Below are 24033 nucleotides of genomic sequence, written 5' to 3' on the forward strand. Positions count from 1 at the left end.
CTAGTTTGAGCCTTTTGAAATCTGCTTTGATGTGGAGTTTCTATACTTTTTTGATGCATGGCATCACCAATGCAAAAACCATACCTACATTAAATACTTTTGTATTTGAGTTTTTGTTATTTGAGTTTTTGTTTTTGTTTTTGTTTTTTTTTTGAGACTGATTCTCGCTCTGTCGCCCAGGCTGGAGTGCAGCAGCGCAATCTCGGCTCACTGCAAGCTCCGCCTTCTGGGTTCACGCCATTCTCCTGCCTCAGCCTCCGGAGTAGCTGGGACTACAGGCGCCCGCCACCACGCCCGGCTGATTTTTTGTGTTTTTAGTAGAGACGGTATTTCACCGTGTTAGCCAGGGTGGTCTCGATCTCCTGACCTCGTGATCCGCCCGCCTCGGCCTCCCAAAGTGCTGGGATTACAGGCGTGAGTCACCGCGCCTGGCCATATTTGAGTATTTTAAAGATCATCTGAAACTATTTCAGTCACTCACCAGAATCCAGGAATTTGTAAAGTATGTGACTGATGAAATAAATTAACAATGATTTAGAAACTTAGTGAATTTTAAGCCTTTCTATTTAGAGATACCTATCAAACCACAAGCGTAAAAACTTGACCCTAGTTATCTACTATTTTTCTATTAAAAGCAAAATTGTTCTTTTTATGTATCAGAATTTTTAACTTAAGTGTATACTTTTATTAAAATGATAGCCATGAAATAAGGAAAATGCCTGTTTTTGACTTACTATCAGTGACTAATTAGAAAATAATTATTTCTCTTGTTAATGTTGAAATATATATTTTACTTTTTTATATATAACTAAATTATACCACTATAAAGAGTAAGTTTTTAAGTGTCATAAAACCATTGCCGAGTCCATAATGCAGCATAATCGCATAAGGCTGTTAATTTCCACCTTATTTTTTCTTATATTTTTACCCTCAAAAAATGTAGAAACTTGTTTAAACAATATGTATATATATTTTAGACAGAGTCTCACTCTGTCACCCAGGCTGGAGTGCAATGGCGTGATCTTGGCTCACTGCTACCTCTGCCTCCTGGGTTCAAGTGATTCCCCTGCCTTAGCCTCCTGATTAGCTGGGATTACAGGCATCCGTCACGCCTGGCTAATTTTTGTATTTTTAGTAGAGACAGTTTCACCATTTTACCCAGGCTGGTCTCAAACTCCTAACCTCAAGTGATCTGCCTGCCTCAGCCTCCTGAAATGCTGAGATTATAGGCGAGAGCCATGGCACCTGGCCAACAATATATTTGAAGACAAACTTTATGCTGTATTTTTAAATAATTTATCAAAAATTGTTTTTAAAAACTCCATTTAGTAACAAATGAATTGCAAAATTAATTTCATTAAATAGTCAACTGACACTGTGAAATAGCAAGTCTATAATGGCGAATAATATAGACATGATTCCTGTCCTCATGACGCTCAGAGAGTAGTTGAGAAGATCATCATTAAAATTTGTCATTAGAGGAATAATATAAGGGCTGCTGGGGTATATAACTGGTAATAGGTCAATCTGAGTACTAAAGAAAAAGAGAGGTGACATTTCCAAGACCTTAAAGTCAGAAACAGCATATAAAACATTCATAACATTTGACAACCTAAAATAATTACAGTATTATCCAAATGGGGATAATGCAATGAAGAGAAAAGAAAATGAAACTGGAGAAGTAGACAGCGGTCACACCTCCTAGCGTCTTGACTCTGTGTTAAGACATTTGATCATCATCCTAAGAGTAATAGAAAGCTACCAAAATGATGCATATTACATTTACAATGGTCGTGTTAGCACAGTATGCAGAATGGATTAAATGGAGCCAAACATGAATTTGGAAACATCAGTTTAGAGGAGACTGCAATAATCTAGATGGACTATTAGATTTGATGCTAGTCTTGACAGACACTTGGACCATGCAGTGATATGGGGATGGAAAAAAGTAACTGAATCCAGAGATAGCAGGCAGAATTGACAATATTTGATGGTTAATTAGATGTGAACATTTAAGGAGAGACAGCAATCTAAGATTTCTCATAGGTCTCTGGCTATATTATGCACATTTTATAAGACACAGAGACGTCAAAGGAGTAAGTAATTAGCAGGAATGGAGGGGTAGATTAAAAGATACTTTTCAAAAGTTCAGTTTTAGAATTCAAAATTTGAAGTGTTGATAAGATATGTAAGTACAGATGTTATATGGACAATCAAGTATGTGGAATTCAGAAGAGCGGTCTCGCTTGGAGAGAAGTATCTGAGAATGGTGGGTACATAATGGTTATGTTTGTTGAGCAATGTTTGTTGATGGACTACACTAGGATGAGGAGAGTAGAAGAGAGGTAGATGGCTTACATACCTTATGTCTTTCTTTTCAAAAAGAAAAATGCCACATTTCAAAGAATACAGAGAAATTGGTTCCCTGAGGCATGAAGAAGCCAGGGAATTGGAACCTCCTGAAAGCAGAGGGAAGATAACTTAATGCTAAGGGGAGGAACCATCCTTGTTGAATGCTGCTTAGAAAGCATGTCAAATATAAACTCAAATTATCCTTTTGTTTTTAGTGACAAAACGTGAAGATGTTGCCATCTTTAGAAAGAAAAGCTGGTAGGCTGAATATGTGATAGATATATAAGAAAAGGAAAGATAAGCAGCTCTTTCAAAAAGTTTGGCCATGATATGGAAAAGGGAGATAAGGCTGTAGTAGTTAAGGAGGGTTGTGAGTCATAGGAGAGAAATATCCTTTCCCCTATGCCAGGACAAGGGAGACGTAAGCAAGTTTGTGTTGCTGGGAAAAAGCCAGTAAGGTGGGAGCCATTAAGGATAAGAAAAGAGAGAGATAAGAGATTGCTGAAGTCTTCTGGAATGGGGAAGGTGTCCAGAATACCGGTGGAGGGATTGGAAACCTCCCCACTGTAACAGGAAGGAGGAAAGGATTGGTCTCAATGTGGAGAAGTTTGTTGATTTGGGGGTGGGAAGTGGAGGCGGGGCATTGTGATGCTGTCTCTTCTCTGTAAAGTAGAAAATAAGTTTTCAGCTTGAAATGGAGCCGGAAGAAAGAAGAGGGTTGGAAGCTGGAGGAAAGTGGAGAATATCTGAAATTTTTCTTTGCAGAGAGTGGGAGATGGAGCCTAGTGGGAAAATACAGGACTGTGTTGAGGACCACTGAGGTTTGTGACCATAAATTTAGAATGGTGCCAATCTGCCACGGGGTGTTATTTTTCCCCAGTGGGGCTCAGCAGACCAACAAGCACAGGGGACCCTCTAGTTTTATATACCAATAGCAAGTCATTCTTTATTTAATTTAGTTTTTTGTTTGTTATAGCAATAAAGAAAAATTGTGTTCCTTTGAAATGGTATTTTGCGTGTGTGTGTGTGTGTTCTCTAGATTATAGTGCCCTCACGTGGCTGATGCACATCATTTACTTATGAGTGTTTTCATATGGATGAAAAAACTGAGAATTAAGCATAGGCCTTACAGCACAGCTACTAAAATTAAAAAATAATTATTATTATTGTTTTGACTAAAACCAGTACTAGATGCAAATGAACTTTCTTTCTAGATCAACACAACATTGTCCAGTTGTAATAGTGTTGATATTTCATTATGTGTAAGTAATGTGATCATTTATAGTAAAAACATTAGGAGTGAGAAAAGATATGAAGAGCACGTATTTCCTCTCTGGAATTTCTATAATCGTGTCCAGATTCACAATGATAAAGAGTGCCACTTTACATAATGGCAACTAAATCTTTATTATGCTTTTTATTAAATATGAAAGTCATTACTATTATCTGAGTACTGAATATTTTCTTAAATAGTTGTTTTGGTTTTTGTCTTTTGCTGTTTTTTAATGTCAAGGAAAGTGAAAAGACAAAGTGGGATAGGGTGAAACCAACCCAATATTTGTAATAAACTGTGTTCTGTATGATCCAGGAAGCAATTCATTGAGCATCTATTATGCACTAGGGCCATTAAGTTGAAGGAGACTTACATATTTTAACAAATTTGATCTTCATAGCAATCCTGTTACATGATTACTTTTTCTTACTTTTATAACCAAGTCAATTGAGATTCAGGGAACTTAATAAGTAATTTTGCCTTAGTTACAAACCCCAGAAATGCCAGTGCTAATACCCACCATCTTCTCTCATAGTTCAGGATTTTATGAGCAATTACAGTATATTATACCCTCTGTTTAGAAAGAACCTTATTACAAGACATTCCACCAGGGTAACTTTTAGAATGATGTTATAATACATTTAATTAATTACTTGAATTGTCTTGTTGAATTTTTGCCAGGGTTTACATACATGCTGAACTTGCAGTTTTAATGTTCAGTTGAGTCTGTCATTAAGAAAATTTAAGTTGATAAATTATTCAATGATGAACTAATTTCTTTGCATTTAATCTTTTTAATTGCTAAAGGTACCTAAATAGCCTCAAAATAGTTGATGGCTTGGCCTGAAGACAAGATCTAAATATGAGATTGTTGAGTTATAGAAATGGCAAAAAAAAGGGGTCAATAATAGAATAATAAGCAACAAAATAATAGTAAGCACTAAAGTTTTAAACTTCATGGTGGTGAAGGCATGGTAGTGCATAAAAGTAAGATTTTTCCATTGAACTTTGTCTTCCTTGACGATATTCTACTTTATTCAATATGCTCATTATGTGCACGATTCTTACCAACTGTGTATTTATGACCATGAGTAACCCTCCAGACTGGACAAAGAATGTGGAGTAAGTATAAATATTTTTCAATATTGACCTCCCTTTATGTTTCATATTGTGCTTTTAACACCTTGAGACCTCCTCAATTTCTTTAACAAATCATGCTAGCTACTGTTAACCAGACCCTGATTCAAATTCATTTCTGTCACTAAATGTCTTCTAGGACAAAGCTTGTAGTGGGCTCACTTAGTTGTGTAAATTACTGCAGTAGTTTGACTGCTATTATCTGCAGCCCTTTATCTTCTTTGTGAGTCTTATGTTCTTTTGAAGATCACCAGTGATTTACTAATATCTACTGATAAAAAGTATACCTAGTTTTTATGTTCCTTTTTTAATGACTACCACAGTTCTGTGTTACTAGTATATGTTTGATGGCTTTTAATGGTGCATATTTTATGAAATACAAATGCTTCACTCATTTTTGGATTAATACCTATTTGCTCAAATCAGACTGAATGCCAGTGTATTTCAGATTATGTCTTCATATAGAGCCACATTATTTGGATCCTTTAAATTAATTAATGTGGAAAATGCAATATACATTTATTTACAGTCAATGAGAACGTCTTTTGGAATTTAATGTTTCTTTTTTGACGTAAGCGCCACCTAAACTCTATATCGTAGGGGGACCAACCTGGAAGTGTCTAATTTTTGTTTGCTGTTTATGTCATCTTTAAGATATGTACATGTAAATTAACCACTAGATTTTTAATGTGAGCTTGGCTATTTTCTCTCAGGTATACCTTTACAGGAATTTATACTTTTGAATCACTTATTAAAATACTTGCAAGGGGCTTTTGTTTAGAAGATTTCACATTTTTACGGGATCCATGGAATTGGTTGGATTTCACAGTCATTACTTTTGCGTAAGTATCTTAATACATTTTCTATCCTGGAAGAGTAAATCACTGGTGGGAGCCTATACTATATTTTCCTTGGTGGCTTGCCTTGACAGACCAAGCATTTTTCTTAGTAATCATAGTTTTCTTCCAATCAAATTATCCAGTTTGGAGAAATTAGGAACTATCATAGTAAATTACATGGCTTTGGTTTCAATTAGCACTGTAAAGTAATAAAGTTTCCCAAATAACAGAGATTATGATTGATGACAATGCCATTTTCCTCTTAATTGGGAAAGCTGATGGCGACACTCATGAAATTAAAAAGGTCTTGATGAAAGACCAAGGAAGACGTAGATTTCCCTAAATTCTGAATAACTCTGATTTAATTCTACAGGTATGTAACAGAATTTGTAAACCTAGGCAATGTTTCAGCTCTTCGAACTTTCAGAGTCTTGAGAGCTTTGAAAACTATTTCTGTAATTCCAGGTAAGAAGAAAATGGTATAAGGTGGTAGGCCCCTTATATCTCCAACTGTTTCTTGTGTTCTGTCATTGTGTTTGTGTGTGAACCCCCTATTACAGATATGTGACAGAGTTTGTGGACCTGGGCAATGTCTCAGCGTTGAGAACATTCAGAGTTCTCCGAGCATTGAAAACAATTTCAGTCATTCCAGGTGAGAGCTAGGTTAAACACCGAGGCTGACTTTAGCTACAGTGGTGCTACAATCACAGCTTTTGTGCAGAAGCCTTGTTGCTAGTTGCATATTGCAAATAAATATGTAAAAAAGCAAGAATTGGTACATCATTTTTTGGATGGATTTGATTCTTTGCTTTTTACTCGTTGCTTTCTTTAAAACTATTCTAAATCAGCCTTTGAGTTTAACAAGTGTTGCATGAGGCATTTGCAGTAACAGGCTACATGGTTTGCATCCTATAACATCAAGCTTTCCGCATAGAAGCTAAACTAAGAGACATTCAGACTGATGCAAATTTGACAGTTTAGGCCTAAAACTGGCAATCTTTTAAGCTGCAGATAAATGAAAGAGCAAGGGATAGCATGAGTGCTGCATGGGGCTCAGATTTCAGATGTCTTCCTTTTTTTAACCCATACTCAAGCTTGCAGAATTCACAAATATATAACCTCATAATTCATCGACTTCAAGATTTCTTACTATTCACATAGTAAGAAAAGTCTATTCACATAGACTTTTCTAAAACCAATAAGGGGTTAAGGAGTAAGACATCTGCAAATAAAAGCAAAATATTTACACAAGGTTGATGTTTAAGCATGAATAACAAAATCATTCTTTTGCTCTAAAGAGTGTTTGGAAATACACATTTGGTTCATTTCCATTCACAGTTTTCTAATGAACATACAAGTTCTGCTTTCATTCATTTTCACCAGCTAGCAGGCTTTTCATGAAAATGTTATTCAATCACAAACATTAAACTAATATTGTTGGCATTCTGCATGACATTTTTATTTTCCAGGACAAGCTCATGATATTTTTGCCGGTAAAATAGCTGTTGAGTAGTATATTTAAATTCCCCCTTCTGATTTTGTTTGTAGGCCTGAAGACCATTGTGGGGGCCCTGATCCAGTCAGTGAAGAAGCTTTCTGATGTCATGATCTTGACTGTGTTCTGTCTAAGCGTGTTTGCGCTAATAGGATTGCAGTTGTTCATGGGCAACCTACGAAATAAATGTTTGCAATGGCCTCCAGATAATTCTTCCTTTGAAATAAATATCACTTCCTTCTTTAACAATTCATTGGATGGGAATGGTACTACTTTCAATAGGACAGTGAGCATATTTAACTGGGATGAATATATTGAGGATAAAAGTAAGATATACTCTATAAACCATTAAGTTGTTTAGTTCTCTAAATATTAAATATTATATATAATGGAAATTATCTCAATTTAGATGTGAATCAAGTGACTTAGACTAATTTAAGATGATTTAATACATATAAAAGAGATATCAAATGATACCTTATTCTATTTTTCTTGTCTGTCCATTGATACAGTAAAAGTTCTCATTTGAAAATGTGTTGTCTTATACTCATGTTGAAAGTAATTTCATATTATGCCATATTAAAAAATGTTTATTTGGTAGACATTAATCAGGTTTTTCAGTCATTTTAATAAATAAGTCAGTAGTTTGAACTATTCAGTGTATTCCACTGTAATGTGTTAAGAAGACTGAGGGGAAATAATTTGGCCCTATTTGGTTGATGCAACATATGTTTTGAGTACATATGCTATATCTGAAAATAGAGAAACCATTTATCAAGATGAAATAAGAATTTGTGTGCTCCTCAGAAGGTTAAGTAACCCTGATTTAGCCATTCACTTATTCATATTCTAATTAGTCCCTTTAGTGTCATCATTGTATTGTAGTTACCAGTTTAGTTTGATTATATTTAAGGTATGAACATCAGAATAAGCTTATGCCATATACTTCAGCATGATTTCTTAACATTGAGCCCAGCCCCTCTGTCATTTTTCATATGTGTGTGCATGTTTGTATGTGAATATAAAAATACGTATGTTTGCATGTGTGTGCATGTTTTCTGAGATCATCTTTGCAACTTACTGAAGTTATATGTCATGCCTTAAAAATAAAAACTAGATAGCTCTCCATAGCTTACAAATAAAAACTAGATATACTCAGACAACATATCTCTCCAAAGAAACAAGTTTATTTTCTTCATTTGAAAGGCAGAAATCAAGCAAAAATTTCAAACAAAACACTTATTTACAGTATCATAAGAGGGAATAAATACCTAATCCCACTTCTCACAGGAAATTAAGTTAAAAATGGCGGGAAAAAATGTCTGAATCTATTTTGAGCCTGGGGAGAAAAGTATATGTAAGGTAAAATTTATTTGCATGAAAACACCTAGAAACAACAAGGCTTTCTTCTTTCTTACTTTTTGTGCCCAGCAATAGACTGGCAGCTCTTTCTTAATGTATCCCATGCAATTTGAGCTTATATTTGCAATGAATGCTGATATAAGAATGTTATCATAGTAATTCCTTCTGAACATTTTTCTTTTTAACATAGATTTGCTAACCATTTGTATAATCAGAAATGTTATATATTGATATTTGTTCAATATTGTGAAAAATCTCTTTAGCCATATATATTTATTAGTTTATCCATCTCATTATGATTGAAAACATTTGTGAGCTTTGCCACCTAAACAGGGTGGCTGAAGTGTTTTACAGGCTTTTAATGATTCTTTCTATTCCTTTCTCTTTAAATAGGTCACTTTTATTTTTTAGAGGGGCAAAATGATGCTCTGCTTTGTGGCAACAGCTCAGATGCAGGGTAAGTGATGCTTCCTACTGAGTTTCAGTCCACACTGCTCCATCAGTGTCAATAACCTGCCACCTCCCACTCATCCAGTCCCACTCACTCCTCACTCAAAACCCTCCATAAATTCTACTTCACGGTGACTCTCAGAATAGCCAGGATAAGTGTAGATTCTCACCTCTTTCACACAGTCATTTACTGCAATTATTTTTCTATGCTAGGTCACATCTAATCTTCCAAATTAGTTCAATGTAAAATAGAGAATAAAGCAGTATAATATGCATCTGAAGCTTAATAGAATTCTTAAGCACATACTTTTTATAAGTGTCATATTTTATATATACTAATGTGTTCTCCATAGCTTAAAATGTAAGATCTCTGAAAATAATGTTAATATCTGAGACATGGGGAGTATTTAGCATATTTTAGCAAAGTGGTTAAAAACATAAACTGGAGAGTCTGCATAGAGTCAGACTTTGACTCCATCATATAATCTCACTTCTTCTTGCCTTCGTTTCCTCATATGACAAATGGGTATAATAATAGGGTTTTTGTGATGATGAAGTGGATTAATAAATGTATAGCTATTTAGATCGCTCAATAAGTGCTTGTAATTGTTATTATTGGGATCATGCAAATGTTTGCTATTAAGAAACATGGAGCTAAATCCTAGGAAAATTTAAAAACACAGTTAATTTTCTTTATTTAGCAAGATTTTAGAGCCACACACAAAAGTCTAATGCACTTTCTTTGGACGATGATACTGTGGACATTAGTAGCTAATACCTGTAGCAAAATTCCCAGTGATAATAGGCTTTCCATTTGGCTCCTACGATCAGTGCTATGCTGCCTTTATCTTCAGTTTCCAATGATAAGTAAATCAATTGATTTTCATTCCTTGTTCGTACTGTACTAAATGCGTTACATACAGTATCTTCTTCAATGTTTGCAAATTTGTGAGACAGATTCTCTTATTAGCCCATTCTCACATGCGAGGTGCCTGAAGATTAGCAAGTTAAGTAACTTGCCCAAGATCGTTCAGCTCAGAAGTGTCAGGCAAGACATTGAAGCCAGGTCTGCTTGATCTTCAAGGTCCTCCTATGACATTTTTACCACACAGTGTCATTCACTCCTTGCAGCATGCCCCACCTATCCTTTTCTCACTTCTTTACCCTGTTCCCACACTTACACACATTTCTGCCTCAAGACATCCTCAGTGAAAATCAACTTTTTCCTTACAGACTTTTTTACCTGTCCTTAAGTCCCAGAAGATATTAATCATGATATGATTGCTTTTATATGGAGACATGATAAATATAATAATGACAATTATGAATCACAGAGGAATCCACAAAGTAGACCTAATAGATTCTGTTATTATATAAATCAGTCCACTTAGTGCTGAGTTAAGTACTGGGTAAGGTGAGAGAAATCGGCTTTTTTCTAGTGCCTGTATAAAACAGACATTGGCATATATTAAAACAGGAAAACCAATTAGCAGACTTGCCGTTATTGACTTCCTTTCTTTCCTCTAACCCAATTACAGCCAGTGTCCTGAAGGATACATCTGTGTGAAGGCTGGTAGAAACCCCAACTATGGCTACACGAGCTTTGACACCTTTAGTTGGGCCTTTTTGTCCTTATTTCGTCTCATGACTCAAGACTTCTGGGAAAACCTTTATCAACTGGTGAGAACAGATAAAATCATTTTTCTGAGAATCATAAAACACCGAACTCAAGAGAATTGCTGTAGAATATTTTATTACTTAGAGTGTAAGTTTGTAACATCCTATATAAAATTTATTAAAATCTCTCTTCCATTTTGCAGACACTACGTGCTGCTGGGAAAACGTACATGATATTTTTTGTGCTGGTCATTTTCTTGGGCTCATTCTATCTAATAAATTTGATCTTGGCTGTGGTGGCCATGGCCTATGAGGAACAGAATCAGGCCACATTGGAAGAGGCTGAACAGAAGGAAGCTGAATTTCAGCAGATGCTCGAACAGTTGAAAAAGCAACAAGAAGAAGCTCAGGTATAGTGAACAAGCATACGGTCCTTTGTTTTTCTTTATCTAAATTATTTAACCTAAATGGTGAGGTCAGTGGCAAGGTAGTTGACATTAGAAATAGGTCATATGTGTTTGGTAAGTGCTAGGAGCCTGTTTGGTTATTAAGAAGTTATTACTTTATTGCAATGATCTCTGTCAATAGTGTCAATAGTAATGGCATCAAAAAATGGATAATTATAATTGCTTTACTGACATTTTTTTCTCCCTTGTGACTCCTTGAGGAAATTAACGATTAACAAAGGCCTCATGTACTCAAACTTGCAGAGTAGATAAACCTACATGTCCTCAGTTGAAGTATTTTCTTAGGGGAAGAGGAATTCAGTTACACTTGCTTCTTCACTGCAGTATCACCAGAGGTGGTAAGGGTCAGAAAACAAGAATCAAACTAAGAAAATTATTTCATTGAGTCTGGAAAGGCAAAGGCTTATTCAATGTTTGTTCTCTTTTATATAAAGTGTACAAATGCAAGTTTGTGGGTTACATCAGTAAATCACTAGTGTGTAAACATATTAAAACATTAGCACTCTCTGCCTCCTACTCTACAAATCCGTTAATTTGGACTTGACAAGCCTTCAAAATAAGGCAAGAATTTCTCTAATTATATTTGCTTGACTTAATGGCATTAACTAATCCAATTGCCTATTTTTGTCTTTTCTTGTATGTTGAATACAATTCCCTTTTATTACCGAGTATTCCTAAATATGTAATAAAAGTCAAAGTATATTGCTGTAATAGCAAAAAAACTACTGTTATACTTTACAAGTTCATGCAGATGCCATGATCTAGGATTCTCAAATAAACACTCTGTATTATGTCTTTGCTGTGCATTTATTAGTGAAATACCCAATTTAAATCACGGAGAAAAATGTCATTAAAATAAAATACTTGACTGAATTACATTTAATAATTCAGACTAGCACTACATTTCTTTATTGTGTGAAAATGGAATCAAAGGCAAATGTCTACCAGGTTTAAATAGGAAGCCTTTAATTCCCATATTATTTCCTTCTTAAAATATTGTTTGAATTATAGAACATGTTATTATGATCTTTAAGTGTCTTGCTCATATTATTAGATAATTAGATATCATAGTGTGAGGACAGAGCTTGAAGGTTCTCATAAAAGTCGTATGTATCATCTTCCATATGAATGCCCATTTTACTCTTTGATTGGTCTAATAACAATGTACTGTTTTCTAAAACATAGAATAAAATGGAGAATTGTTTTTCAAGATTATCTTCATGATATTGAAGCTCAATTAAGCAGTAACATGATAATTACTTTTTAAGTTTATATGCAACTTCCACATACTTTGCGCCCTTCTAGGCGGCAGCTGCAGCCGCATCTGCTGAATCAAGAGACTTCAGTGGTGCTGGTGGGATAGGAGTTTTTTCAGAGAGTTCTTCAGTAGCATCTAAGTTGAGCTCCAAAAGTGAAAAAGAGCTGAAAAACAGAAGAAAGAAAAAGAAACAGAAAGAACAGTCTGGAGAAGAAGAGAAAAATGACAGAGTCCGAAAATCGGAATCTGAAGACAGCATAAGAAGAAAAGGTTTCCGTTTTTCCTTGGAAGGAAGTAGGCTGACATATGAAAAGAGATTTTCTTCTCCACACCAGGTAAAAATATTAAATTACATGAATTGTGTTCTCATAAATTTTTTTAAAGAATATGCCAGAATTTAATGGAGAGAAAACTGCCTTCCACCTGGATGGCACAATGCTTTCAGAGTAGTGATGATTATCAAGTGTTTTGGCTATCACTTCAGAGAATTTGTGAGTTTTGCAACTTTTTGGAACCCCAGGAAGGAAATTTTAGATCCCTCTGGGTTTGGAAAAATTTGAGGTTTTGAGGTTTTCTTAAAGACTGAAAAATCTTGGAGAAATTTTCCACATCAGGAATTATCAGCAGATGGTTCCCATCTCTTCCTAACTATTGTGCGTGGATCTAGTTAACTTTGGGTTTTCTGAGTGACAAATTCCCAGAAGTGGACCAGAGACTCTTTTAGGCCACCTGTGGGGTTGTTCCCATAAGGTGCAAACATCACTTGCCAAGTGCATTCTTCATGCCTTTGTTTCAAAGGGGACTGAAACAAAATATCTCTAAAAGTAGCCAAAACTCTCAGATAGGCAGGTACTGAGGGAGATTTATGACACGAAATAAAAAGTGGTGTTTAGTTGTACTTGATTATCTGTGTTTCATGTTAAACATGGGACTTGCATTTGAAGAATACTGTGATTTATAAACTGCAACAAATATTCACTGGATGCCTCTGTCTTTTGTACTCATGCAAGTTGTTGAAATTTTAAAATTTAGAATCTTAATTGTCTTTGAAATTACCAAGAGAATTCACAGGAATACACAGTACCTCAGAAGACATTTTCACCAGGAGTGAAACCTTAATACCTATACAGTAACAATAACAATTACAACAACAACATTGATAATGGCTAATATTTATACATTGTGTTGTTATTTGCAATATTAATGCATTAAGCCTTTCACTGCAACCCTAGGTAAGTTCTAATTTAATTAATATCCCCAATTTTTATATGTGAAGAGAAGCAGGGGGCTGCATTCTTTGTTGAGTACCTATTTTATGCTTGGCATTCTTTCTACATTCTCATAATTAATGCTAACAGTTCTGTAGAATAGTATTATTTTCATTACTATAATGAAAAAGCTATTTTGGATCAGTAAAGTTAAATAGTTGCACAATGTCATATAGCAATAGAAAAAGTTATTATGATCTTTGAGTGTCTTGTTCATATTAGGGTTGTTGGTATTCAAATTTTGCCTGGTAATGAAAACCTTAAAGTTTCCACTTTATCAAGTTGCCTATGAAGAATGCCTTTAAAAACTGATAAGGAAATTTACAATATAACTTTATTTAAAATACACAATGGCATTATACTTTCTCTTTTACCTTTTTATAATATAGACAAGCTCACATAACCTCACATGTGATATATATAAATTTTTGTAGGTCAGCCTTATTCATTTCAAATCCAAATAACATCATAAGATTGCATACTTGGGGATTAATTCAAATTTAACATAGGATCTTTAAATATCAAAATTTACTTGGTCTCTTTCATTTTGTTGTCACAATCATGATTCCATTAGTAGAAACATTAATCAATAAATAGGAATCCTTTAAAAGGCAAACCCCCTGTTTACAGTATTAGTCATTCTGAAAAGGAAGGAAGAAAAAGAAAGGGAGGGAGGGAGGGGGGAGAGAGAGAGAGAGGAAAAAAGGGAGCAAAGGAGGGAGGAAGATAGAATATTTTTGCCTACATTTTTACCTAAGTTTGTCTGAATTTTTGCCTAAAGTTGTCTAAGTTTTGGCCAAAATTTGCCTAAATTTTGGCCTAGATTTGAAACTTCATATCAACTTCATATCAAACACATACCACAGAGATTCTCTTCAATTTGCCTTATTTCTAATTGAATAAAACTAATTCTAGGCAAAATAGTGAAGCCTGATAAGGCTAGGCTCTGTCCTTCCTTTTTCTGTACATTTTGTTCATAGATATGATATTCTTCCAGCAGCCTCTTCTTCATACCTCTACATACCTCCATTTCCCAGCTAGTTGGGTATTATAAGCAATCACTGACTTAGAAGACATGGCATGGCTGGCTCATATTGATACTTGTTTCTTAAGCAGTCTCTATATAAAAATAGAGTTAAAGACTTTATTTTGCTTGATAAAGAAATAGTCAAACAAATGTCTAAGAGGATGGAGAGGGAGACAGAAAAAGACAGAGGGAAAGGGAAAGAAAGAGAAAGAGAGAGGGGGGAAAGGAGAAAAGGAAGAAGAGAGGAGAGACAGAAAACCCTGAAATCACACAAACCCCACTAGGCAAGCCCTGAAAGTAATACTGAAAATGTCAAACCAGATAGAAGTACTTAATCTTGGTATAGCAATGGAGGGCCCATCGTGTCTGTTAGATTTTTAAGAGTTTGAGACCCCAAAATATTAGGAATTATTGTTTTGTGATGACATGATTGTGTTGGTAAACATCTCTGTGTTTGTATTGAAAAACTATACAATGCAAGCCTTTACTGCAAGATTATAATTTCTTTAGTAGAGTAAGTGGAAATATGAATTGTTTCTCAGACTCTGATTTGACTTGTTAGAGTGGTAAAGAGGGGAGAAGAAAGTCAAGAATGTAATCTCTAAACAAGTTTCAAGATAATCTGGATTTTTTTGAAACCTTTATAAGGTACAATTGACCTTAAATTATTACTTTATTATTTATTTGTGATAAGCTAGGAGTTTAGGAGTTTTGCTTTTTAAAGATTGGTTTGGTATGGGGAATATTTCTTACTGGCCATCTTTTTTGTGTGTTACAGCATTTGATTACTATGCATTTATGTAATGAATGTCAGCAAAAGAAGTTGATGCTAACGGATGGGGCACAATCATTTCTCATATAGCTGTCACATGTAAACTACGTTTTTGTATAGCTTAATTCATCCATGATCCTTGAGAAACATGCAAACTTATAACTTATTTTCTTCCAACCCTTCTATGGCTCCAGCTGAATGGGGTACTGGCAGTTAAAATATAAACTCTTACTAAAAGCGATAGAAACATTCTTCATTGCAAAGCATGTATTGTTTGCCTTTCTTTTTTAGCTAATGATGAGCAGTATGTCACACATCCTGCAAATCCCATAACTGTTATTTCCTCATAGCTAATTCGAAGTCCCTTGTTAGAGGAGAGAAAGGAGACACGAAAAAGGATGGATAGTCTAAGAAAGGCTTTAAAAAATAACTACTTGTATGGAAAATGATAAAAGAAAAGAATGAATGTTACTAATGTAGTTAATAGGATTAAAAAGCATGGGAACAACAAGAGGAGAGATGACCTCTGTTGTGGGAGCAGTAAGTCTTCTTATAAGTAGTTCTAGGCCGGGTGTGGTGGCTCATGCCTGTAATCCCAGCATTTTGGGAGGCCGAGACGGGCAGATCATGAGGTCAGGAGATGGAGACCATCCTGTCTAACACGGTGAAACCCCATCTCTACTAAAAAATACAAAAAATTAGCCAGGCGTGGTGGCAGGTGCCTGTAGTCCCAGCTGCTCGGGAGGCTGAGGCAGGAGAATGGTGTGAACCTGGGAGGTGGAGCTTGCAGTGAGCCGAGATCACGCCACTGCACTCCAGCCTGGGTGACAGAGTGAGACTCCGTCTCGAAAAAACAATTAAAAAAAAAAAGAAGTGGTTCTTACTGTAAATAATGAATAGAATCACATAAGATAGTGTTTAACATTTACAGACATTTAATAGAAACTAACAGATATTATTGAGAAAAAGTAATTCTTTAGCTGGAAAGAAAATAAAAAGCATACTTATTGGTCAGTGTATTACTCTGTTTTCATGCTGCTGATAAAGGTATACCCAAGACTGGGCAATTTGGCAAAGGAAGAGGTTTAATTGGACTTACAGTTCCATGTGGCTGGCAAAGCCTCACAATCATGGCAGAAAGCAAAGAGGAGCAAGCCACACCTTACATGGATGGTGGCAAGCAAAGAGAGAGTGAAAGCCAAGCAAAAGAAGTTTCTCCGCATATAACCACCAGATCTCATGAGACCCATTCACTACCATGAGAACAGTATGGGGAAAACCCCTACCATGATTTAACTATCTCTGACCAGGTCCCTCCCACAACAGTGGGAATTATGGGAAATATAACTCAAGATGAGATCTGGGTGGGGACACAGAGAAATCATGTCATTCCACCCCCGGCCCCTCCCAAATCTCATGTCCTCACATTTCAAAATGAATCATGCCTTCCCAACAGTCCCCCAAAGTCTTAACTCATTTCAGCATTAATTCAAAAGTCCACAGTCCAAACAAAGCCTCATCGGAGACAAGGCAAGTCCTTTCCATCTATGAGCCTGAAAAATCAAAAGCAAGTTAGTTACTTCCTAGATACAATAGGGATACAGACATTAGCTAAATACAGCCATTCCAAATGGGAGAAATTGGCCAAAACAAAGGGGCTACAGGCCCCATGCAAGTTCAAAATCCAGCAGGGCAGTCAAATCTTAAAGCTCAAAAATGATCTCCTTTGACTCCATGTCTCACATCCAGGTTACGCTGATGCAAGAGGTGGGTTCCCTTGGTCTTGAGCAGCTCCACCCCTGTCACTTTGCAGGGTACAGCTTCCCTCCTGACTACTTCCATGGGCTGGCATTGAATGTCTGTGGCTTTTCCAGGTACACGGTTCAAGCTGTTGGTGGATCTATTATTCTTGGGTCTGGAGGACAGTGGCTCTCTTCTCACAGCTCCAGCAGGCAGTGCCCCAGTAGGGACCCTGTGTTGGGGCTCTGACCCCACATTTCCCTTCCTCACTGCCTTGGCAGAGGTTCTCCATGAGAGCCCTGCCCCTGCAGCAAACTTCTGCCTGTACATCCAGGTGTTTCTATACATCCTCTGAAATCTAGGCAGATGTTCCCAAATCCCAGTTATTGACTTCTGTGCACTGACAGGCTCAACACCATGTGGAAGCTGCCAAGGCTTGAGGCTTGCACCCTCTGAAGCCATGGGCCTAGCTCTACATTTGCCCCTTTCAGCCATGGCTGGAGCCGCAGAGATACAGGGCACCAAGTTCCTAGGCTGCACACAGTGTGGGACTCTGGACCCGGCACATGAAACCACTTTTTCCTCCTAGGCCTCCGAGCCTGTGACGGGAGGGGCTGCTGCAAAGATCTCTGACATGCCCTGGAGACATTTTCTCCATTGTCTTGGGGATTAACATTCAGCTCCTCATTACTTATGCAAATTTCTACAGCCTGCTTGAATTTCTCTTCAGGAAATGGGATTTTCTTTTCTGTCACATTGTCAGGCTGCAAATTTTCCAAACTTTTATGTTCTGCTTCCCTTATGAAACTGAATACCTTTAGCAGCACCCAAGTCACCACTTGAATGCTTTGCTGCTTAGAAATGTCTTCTGCCAGATACTCTAAATCATCTCTCCCAAGTTCAAAGTTCCACAAATCTCTAGGACAGGGCCAAAATGCCACCAGTCTCTTTGCTAAAATATAACAAGAGTCACCTTTGCTCCATTTCCCAACAAGTTCCTCATCTCCATCAGAGACCACTTTAGCCTGGACCTTATTGTCCATATTGCTATCAGGCTTTTGGTCAAAGCCATTCAATAAGTCTCTAGAAAGTTCCAAACTTTCTCACATTTTCCTGTGTTCTTCCGAGCCCTCCAAACTGTTCCATCCTCTGCCTGTTATCCAGTTCCAAAGCTGCTTCCACATTTTTGGGTATCTTTTCAGCAGCGTCCCACTCCTGGTATCAATTTACTGTATTAATCTGTTTTCATGCTGCTGATAAAGACATACCTGAGACTGGGCAATTTACCAAAGAAAGACATTTAATTGGACTTACAGTTCCATGTGGCTGGGGAAGCCTCACAATCATGGCAGAAGGCAAAGAGGAGCAAGTCACATCTTACATGGATGGTGGCAGGCAAAAAGAGAGTGAGAGCCAAGTGAAAGGGATTTCTCCCCATAAAATCATTAGATCTCATGAGACTTATTCACTACCATGAGAACAGTATGGAGAAAACTGCCACTATGATTCAACTATTTCCCACCATGTCCCTCCCCCAACAATGGAAATTATGGGAGATACAACTCAAGATGAGATCTGGGTGGGGACACAGCCAAACCATATTAGTCAGGCTTATAAAAACCTAGATATTAGTAGGTATAAAATAATGGTTTTAGTTAGTTTTGAACCTTTGGAGAGGAAAAGATCAAACCAATAATACTTAAATGATGAAGTTAGTATTCTTTCCAATAATAATTACATAAATCCAATGCAAGCTGGCTGAAGTAAAAAAGAGAATGTATTAGATGATATAAATTATGTCTGTGAGTAGCTTTAGGCATGGATGGATCCAGAAGCTCAAGACATGTTACCATGACCATGTCTTTCTCCATATCTGAATCCAGGTTCCTCCCACATGGTGGCAAGATGTCACTGCAGCTCCAAACTTAAAGCCAATATTTTTAGCAGCCTCAAGTGAAAAAGCACCATTTCCTCAACAGTTGTAAAAGACAGGGATATCTTTCAATTGACCAAGCAGGATTTCATGACCATCTTTAAATTACGTATCGAATACACTGATTGGCTAGGCCTAGGACAGTGCCTGGAACACTGGGAGACCTGAGCCTCAATTCCTGCTGCATCCAGGAATTGAAGTTAGTGTCTCCCAGATAACCTGGTCTGAGAGTTGAGGCGCATTTCTCAAGGCTGAACAGGGTACTGATTTAAAAAAACAAAAAATTAAATGGTTGTGATCAGCCTCTTGGTGAAAATTAAGTTTTTGTAAATATTGCCCTCAGATTTCTTGAGACAGAGACAAAGGGGTGAAAATTGGGGAATAAATCATACAGTTATTTCAGCTTGATTTAATTTATTCATGAAGACCATCATAAAATATGCAAAGGGAAGTGGAGAAGCTGCCCCATGTACTATAATTAAACATCCCTACTAGCAAGATTAATTATATTTCCTCCATGGTAAGATTTGCATCAGGGTGTGGTCACTAGCGAGCTCTTACTGGCTACATTTTTGACCTCAGAGGATCTAAAGGTAGATTTGTGTTTAATTGTTTTCCATTGGGTTGTTAACTGAAATTAACTTCTAAAGAAGGGTCTATCAACAGTATCAGTTCTAGATGCCAGTAACAGGACAAAACATTATGGGGACACTTCTGACTATGTTGAGGTGTGGGTAAAGTAGGAGAAAAGAGAGCAGAAGATGGAAAATGGAGGAAGGAGAAAAAGCGAGAGAGAAATAGAAAAGGTGAACCTTGTAGAAAGTGCCAAAATGCCACCAGCAGTCATCAGAGGGGCGCTTTGTTCCACATGTCCAATGACTTATCCTTGAGTAAGTCAATGACTATGACACAATGAATCAAATTCCGTTTTTCAGAATGCCAGCTCTTAACTCTCTTCATCTCATTTTTGTTTCTTCTCTTGTTATTCATAGTCCTTACTGAGCATCCGTGGCTCCCTTTTCTCTCCAAGACGCAACAGTAGGGCGAGCCTTTTCAGCTTCAGAGGTCGAGCAAAGGACATTGGCTCTGAGAATGACTTTGCTGATGATGAGCACAGCACCTTTGAGGACAATGACAGCCGAAGAGACTCTCTGTTCGTGCCGCACAGACATGGAGAACGGCGCCACAGCAATGTCAGCCAGGCCAGCCGTGCCTCCAGGGTGCTCCCCATCCTGCCCATGAATGGGAAGATGCATAGCGCTGTGGACTGCAATGGTGTGGTCTCCCTGGTCGGGGGCCCTTCTACCCTCACATCTGCTGGGCAGCTTCTACCAGAGGTGAGGCCAATTAAAATTGCAGCTGATGTGAAGAGAGTTGTGACTGGTGCAGGCAGGAGTGTTTTTCCATTTCCACATCTAAGAATTTGTTGAGTTTGTTGCCCAAAGGCTGGGAGTTTGTTCAATCAAGCTGTTAACTGTCTTGTGAAACTGTTCTATTCAGACTTTTCTACAAAGTAATTAAAAACCTAGGTTGGCTGTCAGAGAATATAATTAGAAGTAATCTTTCATCACTATTACTATGGTATGAAACTCGCCAAAAAGCAAAGCAACAATTTATCAAGCATAATGTTTGATTAATATAGTTAAATTAAATCCAAGGAAATTAATGCTCACAAATTAAATAAATACTTAAGGATTTTGTGATTGTTGTTCATTTAAAAGGAGATTTGAATACTTCCACTTGCAGTAGATACTATTACTAAATAGATTTAAATCCCATAGTACAACATTGCCTCTCTTTGCAGGTCAGAGTGTTGTAACCTTTTTAGCATCCACTCTAATGATCTCAACCATTGTAAATTTATACATGAAGAGCCATTCAAAAAGTACCTGGTTTGGAATCATGGGCTGTCATTTTTAGAGCAGATTCCAATTTTTATATTACTGTCATAAACTCTTATTGTAAACAAAGTGGCCCAAAACCAATCACATGGAAAAGGATTTCAGCTACATACTAGACACTTACAGGGCTATATTATTGAAATTTATTTCATAAACCATAAGAAGCTTTTAATGTTGGTATTAAATAAAATTCCATTAGCTAGCAAGACATATTTTGGCAATGTCACTTGATTGTATTTTATAGCATTCAAAATGTCTTCTTATGATTTTTTTTTCACATAGCTCCATTTATTATCATTGGACAAGCTCTTTGAGCCACACTAAAATGATACGGAGTTCGTTTTCAGTTACCTAATGGAGGAGCTTCTTATCTTGGATTATAAAATAGCCATTATCTTCTTCACATTTTTTGCATGGCCTCTCCCCACCTCCTTCTACCAGAGAAGTGTCCAGGTATCCTGCAGTCAGGTTGAACCATGAGAAAAGTAGAACTTTATAGTGGAGGAACCAGGAAGAATGAAGAGAGGACATCAGCTCTTCTTAAAAAATGATCATAGATAACCGTGTACCAGACACTGTCCAGAACACTGTACATGTGTTAAGAATCATTTAAGCATCATAACAACCCTTTTTGATAGTTAGTAACATTATCCCAATTTTACAGAGGAGGAAACTGAGGCTTGTGCGTGGTGGAGCTAAGATTTGACCCCAGGTATGCTGGTTACTGAACCTACATTCTATCAACACTGAAATATTGCCTCCCATTGAGTTATTTTTAATTTCTTTAAATCAAAAAGAAGAGATGGTTAAGGAAATAAACACATAAACACTTTCATTTTAACCAATGTTTCTCAAAATATACTTCACTTTCATACTACTTACATCAGAATCTCATGGGATGCTTCTTAAAACTAGAGATTCCTGTGCCTACCCAGACCTTTTCAGACCAAACCACTGAGGAGAACAAGGTCTGGGAATCTTCTTCCTTAACAAGCATCCCACATAATTCTTATACATAATAAAGTATGTTTATCACTGATCTTGATAAATGTTAATTGGGTAAACAAAAGCAAATCTACAATTACCATGCAGGAATACAGACAGACTGTCAGTCTGTCAGAAATTATTTAGCATTTATCAATAATTATCATAAATCTCCTGTCCTATCAGAGATGATGGGACAAATCTCTGAAGGCAAAGTTGGGGCCAGCTTGAAGCAAAGCTTTGTGTGATCCCTTTATTTCCTGCTTCCTCAACTTCATTCTTTAATCTTACAATCTTAAGTGCTTTGAGGCAGGGCACTGTACTATTGCAAAGTTGAGCTGAAGGTGCAAACAAATGAAGTAGGCTTTTGGAGAATGCAGAGGAGAAATGACAATAGAAAATAAATAGCTATGGGCAAATGACACCCTTGAAAGCACATCATTTCCTGTACTTTACACATAAATTCAATCGAGTAATGCCATTAGCAGTTTTGGAATCTATTTGAAAATTAGACAAATCTAGGTTTGTACATGTGCTTCTGTGTAGAGCAGAAAGGACTAGATGATCTTCATGTGACTATTTTTTTTTTCCTTAAAACTTTGCCTCTTTCTGACAAGCTGAAATATTTTAAATTCTAAGAGGCACCCTTTGGATTAAAAGATTTTTATTTTTAGAGATAGGTTATCTCTTTTCTTACTAATTTTACTTGTTTTTTACCTTAAAATTAATTTTAGAATGACCTATATGAATAGTTATCACCATTAGTGACAATCATATGCAATGAGTGGAAATTTTGGTTTTGAATATGTATGCATTAAAATAATTCAACTTACAAAAGATAAAATACTGCTAATTGTTCACATCATAATAGGATGTGACCAAAATAAATAATATTTTGATCATGTTGTTCTTTTAGAAATGGGGAAAGTCCTCAAAGCAATGAAACTTTTAAATTTATTATTAACACTCAGACCTGCATTTGAAATTCTTTAGCTTTACCTTTTTTTTTTCCTGTGATAATTGACATCATTGTTTCATCTCCTGAAGTAGGAATAAATTTCCACCCATGTTGAAATCCTGATGAGTTTATTCTGGAGTAGGAGATTATCAGATCATTGTATCATTACTAAAAATCACAGTCCCCCACATTGGTATTATCTCCTTAAATTATAGTCTCAGTGCCAAGGGTGGATTGTTTTGTGGATTAAGTTGTTTTTTAAATATAGGACAAAGTTATAGACTAGTTCTAAAATTTAGTTTTGTAATTAGGAATGTTTGGAAATATTACCTGTCTCTAATGAATGAAGGCATTTTGCAACTGGAATTCACATTTTAGGGGAACTATTACTGATGCATATGAAGGAGACCTTCAAACCTTTTTGTTCATATATTAAACTACCTGAATATATGTCTATAAAGATCTAAAAACTCAACCTGGGTGAAAATTAAGAAACAATATGTTTTGGTCTGAAATCCTAAGTGGGATTGGCTGAAATGCTAAAAGGTTATCTGTCCAGTAGTGGACCTGGTCCCTCCAGCCCAAATCCCTGGGATAGAGGAATAGGAAAGCCCACCTTGACAAACCCAGGCCTCCCCAAAAGCTGAAAATCTGACAGACTTTTAAACAACCCCCAAAGAATTATCATTCCAACAATATCTTAGTGAGCTTTTTACATCTGAGAAAGCATGGTGTATATTTAGTTAAATAACACCTGTTGTAGGAATGCTTTGGGCTTTGCTGCTTTCAAAAATAGTGGTTATTTCATCTGAAATTCTACTTCTAGGGCACAACTACTGAAACAGAAATAAGAAAGAGACGGTCCAGTTCTTATCATGTTTCCATGGATTTATTGGAAGATCCTACATCAAGGCAAAGAGCAATGAGTATAGCCAGTATTTTGACCAACACCATGGAAGGTATGTTAAAAGTCCTGCGTCACAGTTACTTGGTGCTTTGGTAATGATGAAAAAACACTTCATAAATTTCAATAAAATACTTCCTGACTTGATATTGTATCATTATTACACATTTTACTAAATAACAGTAAAATCCGTGCATAACTCATGGATTCTATTATCTTCCACAGATTTTTTTTTTTATATTTAGCCTCCAGAAAGCTGCTGCAAATGTAAGGTATATTTTGAACACCACTTTCAT

General features: G+C 36.4%; 1 protein-coding gene across 5 annotated transcripts in view; it reads left to right on the forward strand.

Moving 5' to 3' along the window:
- SCN2A (sodium voltage-gated channel alpha subunit 2) overlaps positions 1 to 24033 on the forward strand; it is a 153315-nt gene that overhangs the window by 63810 nt on the left and 65472 nt on the right. For 3 of the 5 annotated variants that reach the window (XM_054679913.1, XM_054679916.2, XM_054679915.2), the window contains exons 4-13: positions 4657 to 4747; positions 5476 to 5604; positions 6162 to 6253; positions 7150 to 7422; positions 8852 to 8915; positions 10447 to 10588; positions 10729 to 10935; positions 12298 to 12585; positions 19983 to 20327; positions 23660 to 23792. In XM_054679913.1, coding sequence (XP_054535888.1) covers positions 4657 to 4747; positions 5476 to 5604; positions 6162 to 6253; positions 7150 to 7422; positions 8852 to 8915; positions 10447 to 10588; positions 10729 to 10935; positions 12298 to 12585; positions 19983 to 20327; positions 23660 to 23792 — 1764 coding nt within the window. Of the gene's footprint in view, positions 1 to 802; positions 4748 to 5475; positions 5605 to 5974; positions 6067 to 6161; positions 6254 to 7149; positions 7423 to 8851; positions 8916 to 10446; positions 10589 to 10728; positions 10936 to 12297; positions 12586 to 19982; positions 20328 to 23659; positions 23793 to 24033 lie in introns of those variants that run through there. The other 2 variants (XM_054679914.1, XM_054679917.2) reach the window with 2 other exon arrangements.

This window comes from Pan troglodytes, chromosome 13, assembly GCF_028858775.2.
Source record: "Pan troglodytes isolate AG18354 chromosome 13, NHGRI_mPanTro3-v2.0_pri, whole genome shotgun sequence".
NCBI classification, from domain to species: Eukaryota; Metazoa; Chordata; class Mammalia; order Primates; family Hominidae; genus Pan; species Pan troglodytes.